The sequence below is a fragment of the Alligator mississippiensis genome, chromosome 2 (assembly GCF_030867095.1).
Source record: "Alligator mississippiensis isolate rAllMis1 chromosome 2, rAllMis1, whole genome shotgun sequence".
Classification (NCBI taxonomy): domain Eukaryota; kingdom Metazoa; phylum Chordata; order Crocodylia; family Alligatoridae; genus Alligator; species Alligator mississippiensis.
Genome location: NC_081825.1, coordinates 194,008,602 through 194,030,440, shown reverse-complemented (window position 1 = coordinate 194,030,440; position 21,839 = coordinate 194,008,602). Strand labels below are relative to the sequence as shown.

Genomic DNA, 21,839 nt, shown 5'->3' with positions numbered 1-21,839 from the left:
CAGCCTCTCCTCATATGGCCTGCTCTCCAGACCTCTAATCATACATGTAGCCCTCCTCTGGACTCTCTCAAGCTTCTCCACATCCTTCTTGAAGTGTAGCACCCAGAACCAGACACAGTACTGCAGTTGCAGCCTCACCAAAGCCCAGTAGCATGGAAGGATAACATCTTTAGTCTTGCTTGAGATGCATCAGTAGATGCATGCAGTGTCTTATTTGCTTTGCCAGCTATGGCATTGCATAGGTGGCTCATTCTGTGGTCTATCACAACCCCCATGTCTCTTTCAGTTGTGGTGCTAGCTAGTGTAGCACCGCTGAGCCTGTAAGCATGTTGCCTTCTCCCTTGTCATGAGCTATAACACTATCCCTGCCAAGCTTAGGCTCTCTACTGTAGCCTAATGCAGTCCTCTCAAAAACTCCTTTCCCCTTTACAGTCAGCTTCCCGACTACCCCAAGCTCCCAGATCCAAACTAATATGGTGGCTAAGCTCCAACCCTTGTAACTAATATGAAAAATAGGGTCCTCTTAAAGGTGTCACTTCCTTCTTCGCCCTCTCCTTCCTTAGTAACAGGGCAGAGGCCCTATTATACCAGAAACAGAAAAGGGGCAGAGGCCCCATTATACCAGAAACAGAAATATTGCACAGCAATTGATAAAGGTCAATCCTTCAGTAGAGAAAGACAGTCAATCCAACACAATACTCACAAACAGCCATATAAAGATTCTCAGAAATGACAGAAACTGGCAGATGACCACAGTGTTATAGGGAGGTATAGAAAATAAAAAGATGGTTTGACTTTGTTTGTGACAACAGAAAAATAAGTCCATAACAGGTAATACCCACACACATTCTAAAGAGAATATAGGATGTCATATCAGCTTTTAGTAAGTGAGATTAATGCTCAGCATTCACCACCTCAGGTACCTGCTCTAAACATAATGTCTCCCCAGCCTGGGATGCTATGATACAGAGATGCAGGGACACAAATGGCCAGTGGTTAGTGATATTCACTGTATCCATGTCTGTAATGTTCTAATAATATTATGATTATGACTACATGAAATACTAGAAATGTTCTACTATATTGTATTATGATATCAGCAGCTCACCAGAAAGAATAGTCCACCCTATTACATCTGCTGAAAAATTAACTGAACTTTGCATGCCTTGTGCAATTGCTCTTAGCTATATGGGAGTCTCTGGAGATGATAGTAGATGTTGCATTGGACCTTTAGTTTGTAAGATATTAAATAATGTCAGTCCTGTTTTATTTACACATAAAGCAATGGTGTTGAACCTTCTGGTCCCATGGGCTTGTGTGGCAGAAGGCCACCTTTGTTTCTCCCCAAAAACACTGTTCTGTGACAATTTGATTAGAATGGGCCCAAAAGAGGAGACACGCCTTTACCCTATCTCTTTAGGTAACCTGAGCTGGATACATTCCTGAGGGAGGGGGGAAACCTGCTCCCTCTGCCTACGTGACTAGTATCACATACCTGGGTGAGAGGCTTCCTCCCTGGTGGGCTAGAGTCTGCCCGGCAACTAGTGATGTATTTCAAATTGGTTTGCTGACAGCCAACAGGTGCTGGCCTCCATTGGACCAGGTAAATGAGGTCACAAGGGCTATATAAGTTAAGGACTGCCCAGGAGGAGGGGGCAGCAGCCATGAGGGAGACTCAGAGAGAGAGAAGAACTGGACCATCTGAAACTTGCTCTCTCTCTCAAAACTCATGATCAATTAACTGCTTGCCTCCAGAGGGAATCTCCAACTGCCTCTGAATGAGACTTGTGAGTAAGCTACCTGAGATCTAACTAGATATTTAGCTTGCAGTAAATCAGATGCGTGATCAAAGGCTGCCCAGCCAGGGGAGTTTGCTCTATGGGGTTTCTCTGATATTGTTCTACCCTCTACCCTATTCTAACCCTACCCCTTGTAACCAATAAAGTTCTCCTTTGTACCTAGTGTGGGAGACTTATTGGGAGTGGGTCTAGATTATGCCTTGGGGTCCCCTTGGTTTGGCTGACTAAGGGAAACCACTACTTGTGCTTCTGACTGAGGGAAGCATCCCAACTTCTTGAAGTGAATCAAGTACCCTGGAGGGCTACTAGGCCTGTCTTTCCCAGGGTGCACAGAGCCAGAATCAATCCAAAGCCCTGGGTGGTGGCAGTGCAATCCTCAGGCTAGCCGGTGTGCTCCAGGAAGGGGGTCAGCCAGACGTGAGGTGCCCCCAGAGAGGCACCCGAGCCTGGAAGGTGGTCGGACGCAGTGAGGTGGGTGGCTCAACGCAGGAGTGCCCCCTACTGACCTGCCACAGGCTGGATGAATGGCATGGAACCAACCTGCAGGCTGGATCCCAAGCATGGGGTTTGCATGTAGGTCACTCCCATGCACTGGCCCAGTCCCACACTCAGATCCAATCATGCACAGACTCAGCACACAGGTGTAATCTGGAGCACTGACCTAATCCAGCATGCTGGAATCAGCCATGCACTGGCCCAACCCCATGCATCAGCCCCACTGTGGACTGATGATCTAGCATGCAGGGCCACATCTGGCCTGCAGGGCTCCTCACAGGTCTGGAAATTTGATAGCAACAGCAGTTGCAGCAAACCAGCAATTACTGCTGCCACCACTCTCTTGCCACCAAATTTCTGGACCTATGGGGAACCCCCTAGGCTGGATGACATGGCTTCATGGGCCAGATCTGGCCAACATGCCACAAGTTGAACACCAGTGATTTAGAGGATTAATAAATCTGTTGGACCTCTCACTGTGGATTCTTCACTGTAGTGCCATAAAGTAGACGGGCTATTTCTTAGTCACCATCAGTAACTGATTATACGCCGACCTTGTTCTCTCTAATGTTGCTAGGACATTCATTAGACTCCCATCTTTATGTGAAAGGGGGCTACTGGTCATTATTCTTTGCAACATTCACATGTTGAGAAAACATAGATTTAAGTTTATTGGCACTTAAAAGTTTATTGGCACTTTATTGGCAGCAAAAGATGTGATTTGCCTTTTCTGTGCCCCTAAATTCAGATTTTAGTTTTATAAATGAAAAGCTTTCTAGTTTATGAAAGTAAAAACTGAACCCCTAGTATTAGGTGGCTTGTACAAGAAGCTTTGCAGAAAGTCTTGTTTTCTTACCATGACACAATATTCAATTCCTTTTTTTTTTTTTTTTTTGCTTCTCCATAATATAGCCTTTGCTCTTACAAGAGCTGCAACTACTGTAGTAGAATAGCTTCACATCTTTCAAGTGTAGGGTTTGTGATAAAAAATATTGCATTAAAGTGCTTGCTTTCCAGATATATTTATAATTATCACCAAAGTATTCTAATCAGATCTTGCATGGCATTCTACATGCCAAAATGGGAAATACAGTTAAATTTAGATTCAGATTTTTTTAATTACCAATCAAGCAGGTATAGATCATCATAAGATTCCTCAGCAAGTCTTTAAAGTAGACATTAGACTCTAGGTTAAATTGCTAAGTAACCAATAATCATGTCTTAAGTCATGCTTTCCAAAAACCTTACACTAACTTCCTGAATATACAGAAGCATGCACACTTCCTTGCACGTACTTTTTGACTCCATACAAGTATTTACTTTCTTATCAACTACACATTAACTCATTGCAGTGGGCCTGTCATAAGTTATTAAGTTGCTGAAAATACTTGCCATACCTCACAAAACACCTGTCTGATTGGAAAATACTAAGGCTAACTCTGACGAATCACAATTTAAGGTCAGTACCTTTGAGAGTGACAAAGTTGTGGATACCAGTTTTGGGGAATAGTACTTTCCTGGTACCACTCTCATTCTGTACAGATCACAAGATCCAGTATTATAGATCCCATTGCTAATGTTACATCTATCTAAAGATGACTGAGACAAAGGTGAAACGGACTCACTGCTTCTCGTATTTCAGAGATTTGTAGCAAACCCCCCAGTTTTTCTTTTTTTAATACACACACACACACACACACACACACACACACACACACACACACACACATATATATGTATGTATGTTAGATATCCATTCCCTTCCCTTCCCCAATTATTTCTGGCTTTTCTTTCTCCCCCTCTCTATTCCCTACAGACAAGCATAAGCGAGCTCAGACTTAGGATAAGCTCTAACATTTTTATTTTGGTAGCAAGTTTTTGGTTTTGGATATGCACTGTTTTATACTGTATAATTATTAGGTTTGTACTGATTCTTACTGTTGTATATTGTATTATTATCGTTTTTGTATTGATTTTTATTGTTTCATATGGATATTGTATGGTTTAGACCTGTGTTTGTAAGTGAACCAAAGTCATGTCAAGTTTCCATTTTATATGTCAAGCCTCCATCTTGTGTCCTCTGCCTGGGCATCCCATGTTGCAATATGATTCATTGTACCCCTCCCATGTAAACTGGTTCCCAGATGAATGAGAATGATTGGGAATGATTGAAATACAATGGTAGCAGGCCTCTACTGTATGGCCTGTAGTGACTGGGCCATCACCTCGCATTGATTCATCCAGGAACCAGGGACCTCACCCAGGAACAGAGAAAAGAACCCCCCCCCCTCCCCCCCAGGTTCCCAGCTCCTCGTGGCTGTCCTCCAATTTTCTCCAGCAGCTGGAGCCTTTCTCCAGCTCCCAGCACCTACTACCGCTCCCTGCAACTTCTCTAGCTGCCCCAGAGTCGTCTTCTGGCTCCCCACACCCAGAGCCCCTCTTTAACACCCACACTTTCCCTTAGTCCCATTTTCCCTCTCCCCACCTACCTTTTCAGCTCCCCCGTAGCTCTGGCTCCAGTCCCAGCCTCTGTGCCGGCATCACTCCCCTGTCCTGCAGGCTTTGGGCATTGTCTTTTAATCAATTAAGATCAATTACTCTAAAGTTACCCCCAGCTTCAGTTCTTTAGCCCAGGCCCCTCTAGTCTACCGGTTCTAATCCCAGTCCCAGTGACTTTCACTCCCAGCAATTTTTACTCCCTACACTCCTACTTTCTTACCTTAACCTTACCCCAGGTACCCCAAGCACACACATACACACTGTACCATCCAGGTTAGGAACATACCTGTGTGTATGTGTAGGTGGGTTGTATGTGTGTGAACTGGTGAGTGTGTGTGTCTGTGTGTGTATATACATACATACATACATATATATATATATATATATATATATATATATATATATATATATAATGGCATTGTGTGCATGATATACGAATTAGTGATCTGTGTCTAACTTTTGGGGTGTTTAGTGTATGTGCTTGAATTGGTGATAGGTATGCATGTGCCTAGGCTGGTTTGGATGTGTATGTGCCTGAGCTGGTAGTGTGTGTGTGTATGCACCTAATTGATTTGTGTGTTTGTATATGTGCAAGTGTGTCACACACCCCTAACAGTGCAATATTGAGATCCTGAGAGTTGGCATGATCACACAGGGCTACAGATTCATAGATGTAGGTTGGAGGGGACCTGAGCAGTTCATCAAGTCCGACCCCCCTGCCCTGGGCAGAAATGAATACTGGGCTTATATGACCCCCAGTAAATTAAGCTCATATGACCCCCGCTAGGTAGTTATCTAGCCTCCTTTTAAAGACCCCTAAGGTAGGAGACAGCACCACTTCCCTTGGAAGCTGGTTCCAGATCCTGGCTGCCCTGACTGTGAAGTAGTGCCTTCTGATGTCTAGCCTGAACCTACTCTCAATCAAATGCAAGCTAAGTTCAAGCACCATTTTAGGGAATATAAATGCTCCCTCACTGACAGTCTGTAAAAATAGCAGTAAAATGGGAGTATTTTATTAGTAAGCCATCTAAATAGATTCATAGTTTCATAGTTGGTAGGGTCGGAAGGGACCTGAGCAGATCATCTAGTCCAACCCCCTGCCATGGGCAGGAAAGGATGCTGGGGTCAAATGACCCCAGCTGGTGGCTGTCTAGCCTCCTTTTGAAGACCCCCAGGGTAGGGGCAAGCACCATTTCCCTTGGAAGTTGGTTCCAGCTCCTAGCCACCCTGACAGTGAAGTAGTGCCTCCTGGTATCTAGCCTGAATCTATTCTCATTCAACTTATGGCCGTTGTTCCTTGTTACCCCAGGTAGTGCTCCAGGGGAACAGGGACTCTCCCATTGCCTGCTGGTCCCCCTTGGCAAGTTTATAGGTGGCCACCAGATCCCCTCTCAGCCTTCTTTTGTGGAGGCTGAACAGGTTCAGGTCCCGTAGCCTCTCCTCATAGGGCCTCCCCTGCTGACCCCGATCATGCAAGTGGCCCTCCTCTGGACCCTCTCCATGCTGTCCACATCCCTCCTGAAGTGCGGTGCCCAGAACTGGATGCAGTACTCCAACTGCAGCCTGACCAATTGTTTTTGGTTTGATATTGTTGCATTAACATCAGACACACATCAAGGAATATTATTTTTTTAAAGTGTGGCTTTCACTGGGGCACCACATTTTCAAATTTGGGAGGCTAAAGTTAGGTTTAAACCCATCTTAAAATCCCCAAATATAAATGGCCTAATTTTCAAATTTTCAGAATTGTCAGACTGTCTAACAGAGGAAAGAAGGGAACTCAGCTCTTCTGCTGAGGAAGTCAGCATTCTTATCACCAAGCTACTGTAGGTTTCACCACCAACCATGTTTTTAAAAGTGGCCATGGCCACATTTTGTGAGGATCTAAATCCTGTCAGCATGTAAACCAGGGCCTGAAATTCCTTTCCTAAGCAAAGCAGAGGAGTTTGGTGACAGAATATCTAGGTTCTCGAGCCCAACAAGGTTTAGGCAAGCAATACACACTGAGCTGTTCAGAGTGGATAGTCCTGGGTCTGTGCAGAACACAGCACTAGCTGCTTGAAGAACATTTAAAAAAAATGAACAGTATCTGTGAAATTTATGCGTCTTGTGGCTTAAGTGATGGCTAAATGAGGGGTGGAGAAAACTGTGCTGGATCACACTTTTGGATGTAAGCGTCTCAATTCAATTTAACCTTGCTTTGAACATAGCCTATGATCCTTAATTGGTATAGACTTCACTTTCTTGCTTTTGTTAAACAAGGATGATCATACTTAGTTGCTTTGTAGCACTGTTGTTACTAGTTATTGTCTGCGAAGTGCTTTGAAGATAAAAGTGCTATGCTAGTGTTAAGTATTTTTATTACCTTGTTCTTTTTATTATCTTTAAAGGGGAAAAAGGTGTTATAATAAATACCTTTAAAAATACAAGCCAAAACAAGTAGACAAGAATGCCAGAGATGAAAGAAAGCATAACACAGTCAGACATATAATTGTATTCTGTATTGTTATATTTCTGCTTGGTCCTGCACAGAAAGTAGAAGTTTAATAGATTTTGTGCTAAGGAATGACCTCACTTCATGTCTGGTTCTTTAAATTATTTCTGTAAACAAATACTAGAACTGGACAAATATTTTGAATTGAATTGAGGTTTTTTTCCTCTTTGTCCATTCAACAATTGCTGAGCTTTTCTTTTTTTCAAATTTGTTCATTATTCAAAATTACTCACTGAATCCTTGCTGTACAGTTTTTGCTCTGTAGAATGTCTGGGAGCAATTAACTGTGTGCATAATATATAAAAAAAATTGAGATGCATTCGTTAGTTGGTTACACAGGCAGGGTGGAGCGTAAGTGCTTTGTCACAGGAAAAAAATTATTTCTCCTAGGTTAGTAGGGTGTCTAGCACAACATTGTCCTGGTGTTCCTAGTGACAAAATAATATCATAATATTATTTCTATTTCCTGAGTGACTGAATGCAACTCTGGGCAACCCTGGTTCATAAAGGAGCATATATATCCTAAATATACCTAAATTTAGGATATATTACTCATAAAATTATAATTAGATGCATGATTAAATATCTTGCTGAACGAGTCAGAATTTTGTTCAAATATTGTCATTTACAAGTTCAAAATTCACTATGATTATTACTCTGACATTCACTAAAATCTACTGTTTCTTTAAAAAAATATTTCTCCTGGAATATTTATTAGCTAGAATAGTTGCAAAAACTAGTCACATGGACGGGCATAAACACCATTAAAGCAAATGCAGATTTTTGTAATGCGATGGAAGATTTGAGGGGAAAATTTTGAAGCACTCCTGTTGTACTCCATAACAAAATAGAGTGATCATTCAGTGATGAACTAAAACCTCACACAAGTCTCTAAATAAGCTTCAATGTAAGTATAGAAGCTTTTAAAGGCTGTCGTGAGAAAGTAAATTAAAATGTCCCTAAGTAGTTCTTAATACAATTGACCACAATGATTTTGTCACAGTAATTATGTTGTACTGTGTCAATCATCAAGAAGTGTTAATATAAACTAGAACAGCGCTGAAGGAATTCGTTATGGGCTGTCATGTCAAGAACCCAAATGCTAACCTACAGTGGCCTTTAATATGATAGATTATTAGAACTACTAAGAGGTCAGAGTACAATTAATCCACAGATTTAACAGTCCTCAACTGTAGTGGGACTTGATACAATTAAGCAATAATGGATGACAGGAAGGACACTTCCTGGCAGCTAATGACCAACAACAGTATTTGAAGGCCCTTAACCCAGCTGATTATTAACTGCTGGGAAAGACACAACCGGAATCTCACAGTTGCTCTTATAAACCATATATTAAGGAAATAAATCAATGACTTTATTTTTTCCCCTGTGCCAACTACTGTAATTTGGTTATCATTCTAATAATTAACTGCTGGAAAAATACCAGCATAGTAACCAATGAGAAAGCAGGACCTCATCTGGAACTTTCTAATTCAGAAAAATCTTAAAAGCGCTTTAGAGATAATGACACCAAAGGAACCGGTCATTATGTCTCACGAGTAAAATCTATGTTAAAGATCCCAGTTGCATTTCTAGTCTAAGGGGAAGTGTGTTTTAAGGTATGAAAACAAAACTGGGCCTCAGGAGCTCCCGGCTCTAGTCTTGAAACTTATCACCACCCTGTTGATCGTCAAAAAACCATCTCCACGCCTTAGTTTCTCCCTGAATAAATAGGGAGAAACAATATTTGAATCTCTCACAGGGTGCTAGGAAGCTTTAATTAATGTTTGTCAAGCACTATGATACAGGCCTTTGACAGATGTCGTATGGTAGCAATGTGTTATTAGTGAACTCATTAGCACTTAAGACTGTATTACATAAATTTAAGACTAAAGTGATATGAGACAGAGATGCTGAGAAGTGTGGTCATCTCATAATTAAATTTGATGGTGCAGGGTAAGATTCTGCAGAGTACTCAATGCCATATACTGGTTCACATTTTGCTCCTCCCATGATCAGGGGATGTGCACACTGGCCGGGTGCTAGCTAAACAGACCCTTTTTGCTGTTCTGCAGCCATTGTGCCTTCAATGGTGCATAGGTCAGGATCATCTCCTAGCTAATCCTTGTGTCTCAAGGAAGTATTTTTTTCTGGTTGCTAATGTTCAGTATCATGGCTTCTCATAAACCTATTCCTTGCCTCCTTGCACTCTTTATTTACATGCATGGCAGCCAGACCGACAGCACATTTTCACTGTTTCCAGGATTGTCTCTCTCAATGAACATTATTTTCAGCTGTAAGTGATAGCAAAGAAAAAACTCAGATCTTCCAATAAGAGTTAGGAAATGTCAAATTACAGCTAAGATTCCACTCTCAACTGGTGTAAACTGCCTTAAAGCCTTGACTTTGTGCCTGCAATGGGTGCTTCAAATTTAGGCCTGGTAACAAAGGTGTAAGCCTTAGCTACAGGTTTCCACGATTGCACTAGCTTATTCCATTTCTTTGTCAAGGTCTTTGATCTCAAAATCAGAACAGTAATTTCCACATCATACAGAGTTGCTGTGCATTTGAAGTAGAAGTGAAGTTGTTGTGTGGCCTTTTCTTCTTTGACATTGAGGTTGCAGAAGGATAACTCTTTTGTTATGAGTCAATGACAAAATCCTGACACCATGCAAGTCACTAATTTCTTGTCAGAATTCATGGGCAGCTACACAGAACTCTAAAATATTTCATCATGTTGCTTTCATTACTTGTGCCTTTTTTAATAAGCATGTGTATTATGTTGTCTCCAGGGATATAAGGATGCTTTCCTTCTTGGACATATGGGGGTATTTGGCTTGTTCAGTAACTAAAACTGGCCTGAAATCTGAGGTAGTGCACATCCAGAATTCTCTACTACATTATATTTTTTATAGTGCACATCAGTGTAATTTACTCTTTTCCTTTGAAAACTATGACTAAGAAAATACTCATTCAAAAGCTAATCATAATATAGAAAGAAGAGCAGTTCACACATAAGGCAATATGGCCTTATAGTTTTTCATGTTGTCAAGTTTGGATAGTTTAAGTATATCTCAAGGGGGAAAAAGAGAAGTAGTGGGGACATGTTTTGTCTCAAAGCGGGGACATGTTTTGTCTCATTTCCACTTGATAAAAACCCATCTTGGATTACAATGCTTCCACAAGCATTTTCTGCTTTTACAGACCATAATGCACACTGAGGACATTATCAAGGAAGTCTATCATGGCAGATAGCATTACTGGATTTAGGAGTCAGATAAATGCCTTGTGGCATACACAGGGATTGAGAAAACAGTGAAGAGCAGGAAAGTGATGCTGATAAACTTCAAGGGGGCAGACTGATTGGGCCAGGTAGTCTCTTCCTGTACTGCAGTTCCTTCTGATATTAACTCAAAGACAGACAAAGTTTAAAAGAAATAATAGGAGAGGCAGAGAAATAGCCACACGCATCATAAAACAAAATTTATCTTTAATTTGTAAGTGTCAACAGCAGTACAAAAGATGGAGTGATGGTGAATAGAGTAAGGGTAGAGAGGACAGTCTTGAGGTAAATGAGCATAAATAGGCAGTCTTATAGACACTCCCCTGAGGGGTCCAAACCCCTATCATGGCATATCCGGTATCACCCAAAGATGACATGTTTAACATATCAGGAAAGCACCTTGTGCAAAAAAAAAAAAAATCTAAATAATAAAAAAGAAACAAAATCCCCCCCCACCCCACCCCAAACATGTAGGTAAGGTGCCAACATACACCAGAATATACTGAATAAGGACAGTGTCTTTCAATTTTGTCTTTTCCATTAATTACTGAGGCAGAGGAGGAGAAGACTCTTAAAAGTACCACTGAAAGATTATTTAATATTTAGTTTACCTCACGTCAATACTGCACAACAAAATCCAAGAAGTCTCTTTATGCAATGAAGCAAAGCTAAGAATAATGATTCTCTTTTTTTTTTTAATCCAGAACAGATTCTTTAATCAATATCCTTAGCAAACTTTTTTTTTCTTTTTTACTGTATCAAGAGGAGAGTGTGAGAAAGATGTGATGGCAACCTTTAAGTTCATTTAAAAACTTTACACTGGACTGTACAAGATTTTTTTTGATAAACTATTTACATTTTCAGACTTTAAAACATATTCAAAGCAGCAATAGACACTAGTTTTTCCTCTAAACGCCCAAATAATTACCAGCCATGGGCCCAGGTAGGTACCTGCATTGTATATAGAATTTCTACAAAGAAAACCTGCCAGTTAAATTTGCTAGTGGGTGTCTAAACAGCAGCCCTACCACTTTAAGAGCCTCACCCACAGTGTTGCTATAGGAACCAAAGCATAGTACCTTGACAAGAGAATCTCAGTTGTCCCAACAGCTCTACACAAACTTTACAATTTGAAACAGCAGCTAGCATGTCAGTCCAGCATGTCAGTGAATTGTGCTGATTAAATTAACATAGAGTACAATCTCACAATATACATCACAAACAAATTACAATGTCAGGAAATAAGAGTTACAGTAAGATAAGTTATGTAGTAACAGCTTATAAGCTTGTCTTAATGTAATAAAAAAAATTTTTACATGGCAAATACAATAATGAATGAACATAAATGCTAAGCATCCTAATTTGCTACAAGCTGAAGGAGGATACAAGGAAAAAAAACGGTGCTTTCGAGAAAGCAAAACACAAATGACAAAGGAAGACAAACGGAGAATGCACACTAGCAGGTCTGCAATGTGCAGCATACAAACAGTTAAATATTTGCACATTCCCCATACTCCAAGAGCACCAAGGACCTCACTTGTGTTTTTTTTGTTTTGTTTTGTTTTTAGGAAAGCAGAAATTAAAGCAAGCCATGTTACAAAGTTGCTTTTTGAGCTTTCATATTGCCATAGATACCAATTTGAAAAGTTTTCCTTTACCCAACCCATCCCACCCCGTTGCACCCAATGTGTGAACTCTCAGAATACTTCTTTGTCACTTTTTTCAAATGTATCTGGTACTTAAAAGAAGGGTAGTGGAGTCAAAATGAAATATACTTGCCTATGTATCTACCTTAATGCTTTCGTTCTGTAGTAAGACCCTGGCAGTATATTAAAAATGTAGTATGAGCTGAGAAAAAGCACAGCTATTAATGGGTTTCTATAAATACTTTTGGGGAGAAGTTATTTTATAAGGAAAAAGAGCAAGTGTTTTGTAAAAGATTAAATGAGGTCACATAGTATTATTCTTTTAAAAGAACATGCTTTAGTGCCAACTTGAGCCTTAAACAAGCATGCAAATACCTAGGGTCTGAGACCATTTGTCAACTTCCCATTAAAAATATGAAGAACTGCATTGTCCATTGTACTGGTGGGTTCTTGAGTGCAGTTACTAGCACTGTGACCATGGTCAGTCAAAGATTTAAGCACCTGCTTGTTTCAACACACATTCCTGGTTGTGCTGAATCCAATGGAACACCTCGTATGCTTAACACTGAGCAGGTTCTTAAGTGTTTCATGGGAGGGGGCATAAATTATTTATTTTTGCTAATAAATGATTTTTTATAATGTATTGAGAAATTTAACATATTTAACAAGACAAAGCGATACCCCTTAGGGGACGATGCCTAGGGGCTGTTTGTGTTTACATACAAATTCAAAATTGTTTTCATCTGACTTCTGTACTCTTCATAGATTGTAGCATTTACTGTGAGCAACCCTCACTAAATAATAATGTCGCCATATTGTTTTGCATTTCCCACCCCATAACAACTCTCTCCTTTGCCTTCCCCCACCTCTTGATTAACCTCAGCACACCCGTTCTTGATCATATCTAATCCCATGCATTCTCAGCTTCTGGCTCCACCAGCTAAATGGTGATACATGAATGCTGGTAATACATAATGCTTAAACGGGTCAGAATTGGACACTCTCATGACAGTCATTCTTCCATGTAAAGCTGTACCCTGGAAACCAGGGGTTAGTTTCCATTAAGACTTTGCTTTCTATTTGGCCAAAGACCAAGTGAAGTGAACTATTTAATTTTAGCTGGTAACAGACTGCTTCAGGAGTGTTCTTCTCTTGAAAATAACTCTTTTATAACTTTCCAGAAAGAAAATATATTGTATCTGCTAATTAAATAGGGAAATATACTGTATAACTGCATCTGTTCACAATGAAAATAGTTTTTACTATAGTTGCTCATTACCTGAATGGAATTAATACTATTTTTTTTAATCAGAATTATTCTGGGGGACCCAAACGCAATGCTAAAAAAATCCCACAAGCCCTCTTTACATATTGGGTGAAGAGTTTTCTCTGTTATCAACTCCTGATTTGACAACTCTATTACATAATGAACACAGAAATAAACCAATTTAGCATTATTATATCTAATTAGCATGGCAAGGACTCTCTTAATGATGAGAATCCTCCCAAGCACATTTTTTTTTAGCCTCCAATATGCCATTTGTGTTAGTTTAGCTCCTATACAAATATAGCTATTTTGTCAGTTTGCTTGGATTTGCAAAACAAATTGCATTTCCTACCAGCTGTGTTGGAAAATTTGTATGTTCCTTTATAAGGAAAAAGAAAAAAAAGTATTCTGTGTTTGTGGAAAATGGGATTATCCAAAGTCAGTGGGAGCACAAGTGAGGCATCTTGCTGTCCCAGCTACAGGTCCACAATACTGCTCTCATGCTGCGGGTGTAAATTCAGCATCTACATGAGGTACAGCGATTTGTCAGCATTTAATATGGACCAACATACACTGATATAGAACAAAAGTAAATACATAACTTATACTTCACTAAGTATCCATGAACAAAAAATAAATTCTATTTCCTATGTTATATTTACACAATTTAAAAAAATCTAAAATGAGATGGTAAATTCATCACAAACTTTGTTTTGAGCTCCAATTAATATAAGAAAAATGATGTTTGTTATGATTGTCCTTCCATGATTTCCACTGACATTTTAGAGTCAATGCCGACTAATAAATACAACATGATTATATTCACAATTTAGAGTCAAATACTCCCCTCCCACTCTCCCAACCAGTAAATGCAGTTTTTACAATCTGGTGATTCCTGAATAGCCAATCACTTTTAAGAATGTGGCCTTAAGTTACAGATCATCAGCACTGAGGCAGGACTGGAGCTAAAACAAAGTGTTCATACATACATGTATTTTGCATAAATAAATGAAATAACAAGACATAAAATGACTCAAATCCGGCAACTGTGAGGCAGGCCCACACGAGTCGAAACAGATGACTTTTGTTCATGTAGTTTTCGTACAACAGTTTCACATTAGTCAGAAGTGATAAAAAATACCATTTATATCCAGTGCTTATAACACTTATGAAACAACATCTGTGAGTGTGTGTTTTTTTGTACTACAAGCAAAATCAAGTTTCAGTCCTAAAGAACAGTCCTTTGTTCTCCACCAGCCTCCAGAATATTATTTTGGCATGGTCATAAAATTAAAAAAATTAATCTACTAATCTAAATGTTTGCCTTTGTGCAAAAATAATTACATAAAATACAATGCTAGCAATACAGCATTCTACCTATGCAACAAAACCAGAAAGGAAAAAAAGAGAAAAGAAATGACACAGGGGGAGGGAGAGATATTTATAACTGGAGAATTCTGTAAGACATTAATAAATAGTAATTTTTTAGGAAATAATGGTACCCTCCCCCCAAATCCAAGCTAGATGTGTTAAAAACAGTTCAAAATCCCCAAGCAATATTAAGACCAAAAACACTTTCTATCAGTACCTTAGCCAGCTTAAAGAGGGCGCTCACCAGCTAATGACAAAACATATGCCTTTAAAGTCTTGGCTAGACCAGTTTATTGCTTATTCAACATGGACTCAGAACACGCTTAAATAAATAGTAAAAATATAGTATTTTGTTCCAAATCACCAAATGGTCAGAGGAATTTGACTATTGTGTTTCTATTATCTTTATGAATTGTCCTGTAAACTGAACAATCTTCTTTTTTTTTTTTCCTTTTTCCTTTTTTTCTTTTTTTTTTCTTTCTTTTTTTTTTTTTGCTGCACATTTAAATGCGATTCCTAAAGTGGTGACACTGGCTATCTCTGCCCAGACAGGTATTTCTGCAGCTGCGATGGGGAAATGAAAAATCACAACATACCACCTCACCATTTGGTCTTACAGGAATTTCTGCAAGATTGTGTGATGGTATGACTATAACCTGCATTAATACTGCACTCATTTTGTCATATGGGACCTGAAACTCAATGGGAAGATTCCTTTTGACTTTGGTAGAGACTGGGTCAGGCCCATACACATTTATCTGCTCCTGTCTGACCTTGCAGGTTACTGAGTTCTTTGTCAAGGTGCACAATAAAGTCCCCAGGAGCTGAAAATGCTTAGCACGTGTACAAGGTCAGGCCCATACTACAGTGATTTTCTTGTAAATAATAAGAATAGTGTGGGAGTGAAGAAGTCAGAGAATTTTTTTTCTTTTTTTCTGGGTGTGACATTCAATAACTTTTAAACCTCAGAACAATCTCCCCTCTATGTTAAGCAAAAGTTGTCTTTCTAATTACGATGATTATAACAATAATTTAAAACTACCTTGTCATTTCTTTCAGCCAAACATCCCAAAGCACTTGACATACATTAGTCAAGTCCAACAATACTACTGTGAGATTAAGAATTATCATTATCCTCACTTTATGGTTGAAAACATGGAAGCCCTGAAAATCTGCAAGCATATACATTAGGAGAGCAAACTTACATTTTGGTACATACATTAAGGGTTTACAGGACTGGGACTTAAATGATTTGCTCACAGTCATACCATCAGAGCATGAGTGAGCCTGGAAAGGAAATCAGGAGCTCTGGGTCCCATTTCCATGTGACTAATGTCTGATGACTATACTATGATGCCCCATTTACCTTGCTTTCCCATTTAGACTTTTGTGACTTCTCTCTCCCCCTTACTCTTAGCCCATCCAAGAATGTCACATAAATCACTGCATAAATACATGGAAGACAGCAAAAAGTTCCTTCAGGTGACAATGGGGATGGCAGTGACTGGAACCTTGATTTACTGCAGGATTGTACAGTGCAAATTCATCCCTGCAGCTACTGAAGAGGAAGGGTATTAGTCCCCACTGGCTGTTCATATCTGCATACTTTAGAGTAGTACAGTGTTACTTAAGTATAAACATAGATATATAGGAATTCTTGTACTATATGTACATATTAAAAGCATTATTTTTTGTATTACATACAGTACAGCATTTCCAGATGTTGTTTATATGTGCAGTGTTACGGAAACAATCAGTTTTCTCATTCACATATTCTATTTTCATTTTGGGAACAGGTGCATTCTTATTTTATGGCACCTGCATATTTTGGGGGAAAAATGGGAAAGGGCTTTTTAAAATTTTGATAAGGAATTGGAAGTGTAATGCCACCAACAGTACTTTTAAAAATAAATATTAAGTATTTGGACCCTTGACATTCTGGAATGAATAAATTAATTAAGAGAAAATGTATTAAGACTGAATGCAAGGGTTAAAAGCAAAGGGACAGAGAATGTAGTCAGAGGTGGCCTCACACTGCTAAGACAGGCCTGTCCATAGCTGGTGATCGCTCTTTTGTGCTTACTTAATATGTCTCACTAATGGCACAATCAAGAAGCAAAAGCAATTGGGCACATGCACTGTGGCAACCATGTTCACTACTTAAGAATATCCTGTCTCCAGATTCCTGAGTACTTTACCATTTTCTGGAAAAAAAATTATGTTTTCACTATATTTTTTAAGATGCCAAAGGATTGTCTAAGACTTTACAGTGTCTCCCTTAAGACTTTGTTTTAAAATGTTAAGATTCAAAAGTTATGAAAAGTTTGGCACATCAGAAGTTAGCTATACATGTGGAAAAAATGGAATTCAGAGACTTTTTTTCTTGTTTAAAAGATGAGCTATGATGCACAGATGCGCACACTTGCAGACTTGTTCTGTTTCACAATATGAAATCGGCGGTTTTTGTTTTCTAAAATAATCCAGAATAAAAACACATTCACAACCTGTAGGCTGGCACAGCATACCTGAGTGAGAATGTAGAACCCCCATCTAAAACAGTAACTTAAACCTTTATCAGCATCCAAAAGGAAAAAAAAAGACAAAAGGTAAGACTTGTAAGACAGCTATTGATTCATATAAGTTTTCAAGTCCTGATGCCTGATATTTAATATATGTCTTCACCTAAATTAAAAAAAAGTTCATGAAAAATTAGGGAACAATCTGTCTCACATGTTAAGAAACATTTAAGACCATTCTGCTGATGTAACTGTAGGAGCCACACATGCATGCAGGCTCTGTAAGAACTTTTTGTTCAAAAAACAAAAAACAAAAAAAAAAACCCAAATGAGTCAGAGTACTTTAATTCTGCGAACACTCCTCAGTTGGCACTGACTGCCTCAGGGGCTTCATTTTCACTGCTATAGTCTGATTTGGGATCATCCTCATAGTCCTCGTACATTTCTATTTCATCCTCTCCATTTATCATTTCGTTTCCAGCAAGGCTTCCGCTGTCCGTCTTCATACCATAAGTGCTCTGAATGACAGGGATGCTGGGCTCAGGGCTGGCAGAAGTGCTAGAGCAATCAGATGTCATCTGAGGTGATGGTGTGGTAGTTGCCATGGTAATAGCACCAGGATAGACAACACCTGTTCCTGTGGTGATTGGAATCTGAGGCTGTTGTCTGCAAGGAAACACAAGAGTGGGATATGATTACCTTCAGTTTAAAACTGGAATGGAACCCTAGCATGTGCGCCAAACAAAAGGAAAGCTTACAGCTTGGACAAAAGGTGCTGGTGCACTCAGAGGTTCAGATCCTTATCTTGTAAGCCGCTGTGTGCGTACTTAGGTCCCACCAGTTGAACTGAGGAGCTGTTCAACAACTTGCAAGGTCTGAACTTTTGATGTTTTAATCTAAGATGGACTACACCCTGGCACAACAGGCTCAAGCCACAGGAGGATACAGATGACTAGGTGCTGCTATTGTGGGCACTTAAGTCCAAAATATACTTCCTTAAAACTCCTGGTTAGCAATTTGTCCAACCTTACAGGCCAGTAATATAACTGTGTGTGGGGGGCAAGCAGGGCACTAGCTCCAGTTGCCAATTTAGAGGGACTGCCCAAATAGCAGTCCCTGGGAAGACCACGCAGTGGAAAGCTCAGTTTTGACTGTTACAAAAGGAACTATTTTGTAGGGCTGTGCAAAGCTTCAGCCCCTAATTCGATTTGGTGGAGATTCAGCCCGATTTGATGGCCAAATCTCTGAATCCAAATGGAATTTGGAAACCCTTTAATCTCTTCGAATCGAATTGAAACCCTCTGAATCAATTCGGAGAGATTCAGCAAGATTCGGAGATTCAGATATAGACACAGCTTTAAGTATTTTTTCTACATACCTCAAGGTACCAGGTGGCTCGCCAACACTGTGATGCTGGGGCAAATGGAGTGTCTCTCAGGATTGCAGAGGGGGAGAGGGGGGTCCCCAGTGCACTCAGCAGACGCAGAAGTGGGCCAAAAGCACTTCTGGTCCACTTACAGGTCAGCTGGGGAGTGCGCAGGGGGCCCCCATGCCCCCCTGCCTCAGTGACTGGTGCTTGCTGGGTCTGGGAGGATACCCAGGGTCCCCCCATGGCCGATCACCAAGTCAGGGGGTGCAGGGGGGTGGCCCCCGACGCACTCCCCGGCAGACCTAGAAGTGGACTGGAAGTACTTCTGGAGCACTTCCGGGCTTGCTGCTGAGCACACAGGGGGTCCTCCTGTACTCCTGTGGGATGCTCCATCCATCCCAGCATCACTGTTCATGAGTTGCACCTGGTCCTTGAGGTAAAAGAAAAAACATTTAAAGCTGTGTCTATGGCCAAATCACTGATTCTCCGAATCAGCACTGAATCTTCAGATTCGGATCCAGCCGAATCAAATCAGAGACAGTGATCTGAGTCAACAAATCAAATCACTGCCCCTGATTCAGGCCAAATCTGAATCAAATATAGCCTGTTTTGCACACCCCTACTATTTTGATAGGTGATGCAAATCCCTAACACAAGGGCTAGGTACAGACATTACATATATCACGCATTAATTAGGCAGAAAGCACTCTAAAGCCATAACTGAACAGAGTTCGTGGTTCTTAGAGTTAAAATGGTGACTTGCACTCTAAGTTAACCCCCAATGGATGTGTACTAACCTAACGCACTTTCTATATGAGCACTTTAGCAGATGTCTGTGCCAGACTCCATCGAGGGTTAACTCATAGTTTGATTGCCAGCTTGGCACCCCTCAGTTTGCTCTCTGGTACTCACCACAGGCATATATGCACATACACCGCTGCACATGCACACAAGCCATTCTCCTGCCCAGGGCACAGAAGATTCTAGCTAAACCTCTGCTATAGCCCCCAAGAATAATAGGTATAGTGATAAAAGTAATAATTTAAAGATGTTCCCTAATTTAGAGGAAGGTCCCTAGATTGGGAAGTGGTCCCTCCCAGTTTGGGAGGTAATTGGGAGGTGGTATCTCAGTTAAATAGCTTTTGGTCAGAGACTGACATAGGATTTGTAGGGGTTGCTTACTGATCCAAAATAAAACCTGCTGTTCATCTCTTCTCACTCATATGTGTTTGTGTTTATTGAACCCTGTGATTGCTACATGGTGTAAGTGGTGAACAAAAATGAACATGAAAAAACTGTGATCCAAACAGAAGAAGTTGGAACTTGAGAGTAAGTGGAGCAATATAGCTACATGGAAGGACACAGGCCTCTGTAAATGATCTGTCTGCACAGTTAAGTATAAGGACAATCAATCATGGGAGTTTTGCAACCTTCACTTGCCCTTCAGCTGTCAAGCCACATAGCAGAAAACTGGAGGGGATTCAGACAAAGGTTGGTGGAGTACTTAATAGCTACCAGGGCACAAGAGAAAAATGACAAAATCAAATTCTTGATCTTGTGTGTTGTGGTGGAGGAAGCCCTAGCTGCTTATAATCCCTTTACCTTCAAAGAAGGCCATAGTATGCAGTTAAGTATAATACTGTCCCAATCTGAGGACATACAAAAAAAGACTAAGATCCTTGAAAGACACATTTTTATATGCAAACAAACAACAGGAGAAAGTATGGATCAGTATGTTACTGAGTTAAAGAGACTAAGAACTGTGTTTTTGGAAACTTAAAGGAATCTCTGATTACTTGTGGTATTGCAAACACTGCTTTCCAAGAAAGACTATTGTATGAGGGAGACTTGTCTCTAGAAAAAACTATCCCAATGTGCAAGGTAGGAGAAACTATGAAAGCCCAGGCTGAAGAGTTGAACGCACCAAATTGGGCTGTTCATGCAGTAGGCCGGAAAGCATACAGCCAGAAGAAATCACCCCATAGAATGGATTTTCTTTAGCAAGTAATAAGCTAAAGATGGGAGAGCAAAAGGGTCAACATGCACCAAGTTTGGAAGGCAACATGGACCCAAATGTTGTGCTGCATTTGAAAAGCTCTGCTTTGACTGTTACAAGAGGAACTATTTTGCCAGGTGGTGCAGATCTCTAACACAAGGGCTATGTACAGACGTTACATATATCACACGTTAAGCAGGCAGAAAGCGCTCTAAAGCTATAACTGAACACAGTTCATGGCTCTTTATAGTGCTTTAAAAATGGCGACTCGCACTCTAAGTTAACCCCGATGGATGTGTACTAACCTAAAGAGGTTTCTGTTTGAGCACTTTATCAGATGTCTGTGCCAGATCCCATTGAAGGTTAACCCACAGCATGATCACCACTATCTCAGGTGATGTTGTACATGGTTGCACACTAGCCTTGGGCAGAGTTTGTTTGTTCTGCCCAAGCACAGGGCTGGCCCTGCCCTCTTGGCTCTCACTGACCCTAATCAGTGACAACCTCTGATTTGAGCCCAAAGTGAGCAATCTAGCTGGAGGGGTCAGGAGGCAACTGCCCCAGCCCTGCAATGCATTGCTTCTTGGTGGGTAAGGGCTCCAGGAATCTCTCCCCACAGCAGTCTGGGCCAGGCAGCGGCGCATCACTGCTTGGTGAGGAGGGAAGGGCTCCAGGATCTCTCCCCCCACAGCAGCACAGGCCAGGCTGCAGCATGCCACTGCTTGGCAGGAATGGCTGAGGGAGAAGGGCTCTGGGGTCTCCCTCCCTACAGCTGCCCCCACCGGGCTGCACGTGGGCAAGCGTGATACAAGGAGCAGGGTCTGGGGTCACTCCCCCCACCCTGGAGCAGCTCTGGACAGGCACCAGCCAGCCACTGCCTGGCTGGGCAGGCCACAGGGAAGAGGTCCAGGGTCTCTCTTCCCCCCAGCTGCTGCTGACAGTCCTGCTGGCCTCCTGGGAGGCATGCAGGAGTGCCCCCAGCATCCAGTACAGGCAGGCTCCCTCTCCTTCACCACTGAGCAATGAACATCTGGTTGGCTCTCTCATGCTCTCACTTATAGCGCTTTAAGATAAGCATGATAGAGCATTTCTGCCAGGAGCTTT

General features: G+C 40.8%; 1 protein-coding gene and 1 long non-coding RNA gene across 15 annotated transcripts in view; one reads left to right on the top strand and one right to left on the bottom strand.

The window, feature by feature from the left end:
• Positions 1-569: 569 nt before the first annotated feature.
• LOC132248691 (uncharacterized) overlaps positions 570-21,839 on the top strand; it is a 43,688-nt gene continuing 22,418 nt past the window's right edge. The window contains exon 1 of the long non-coding RNA XR_009460021.1: positions 570-1,787. This is a non-coding gene — a long non-coding RNA (uncharacterized LOC132248691). The remainder of the gene's footprint in view (positions 1,788-21,839) is intronic.
• The window catches only part of SOX6 (SRY-box transcription factor 6), a 532,213-nt gene continuing 521,134 nt past the window's right edge, over positions 10,761-21,839 (bottom strand). For all 14 annotated transcript variants that reach the window (XM_059722632.1, XM_059722633.1, XM_059722642.1 and 11 more), the window contains one exon: positions 10,761-18,036. In XM_059722632.1, the coding sequence (XP_059578615.1) occupies positions 17,733-18,036 (304 nt within the window). In that variant the 3' untranslated portion in view covers positions 10,761-17,732. The remainder of the gene's footprint in view (positions 18,037-21,839) is intronic.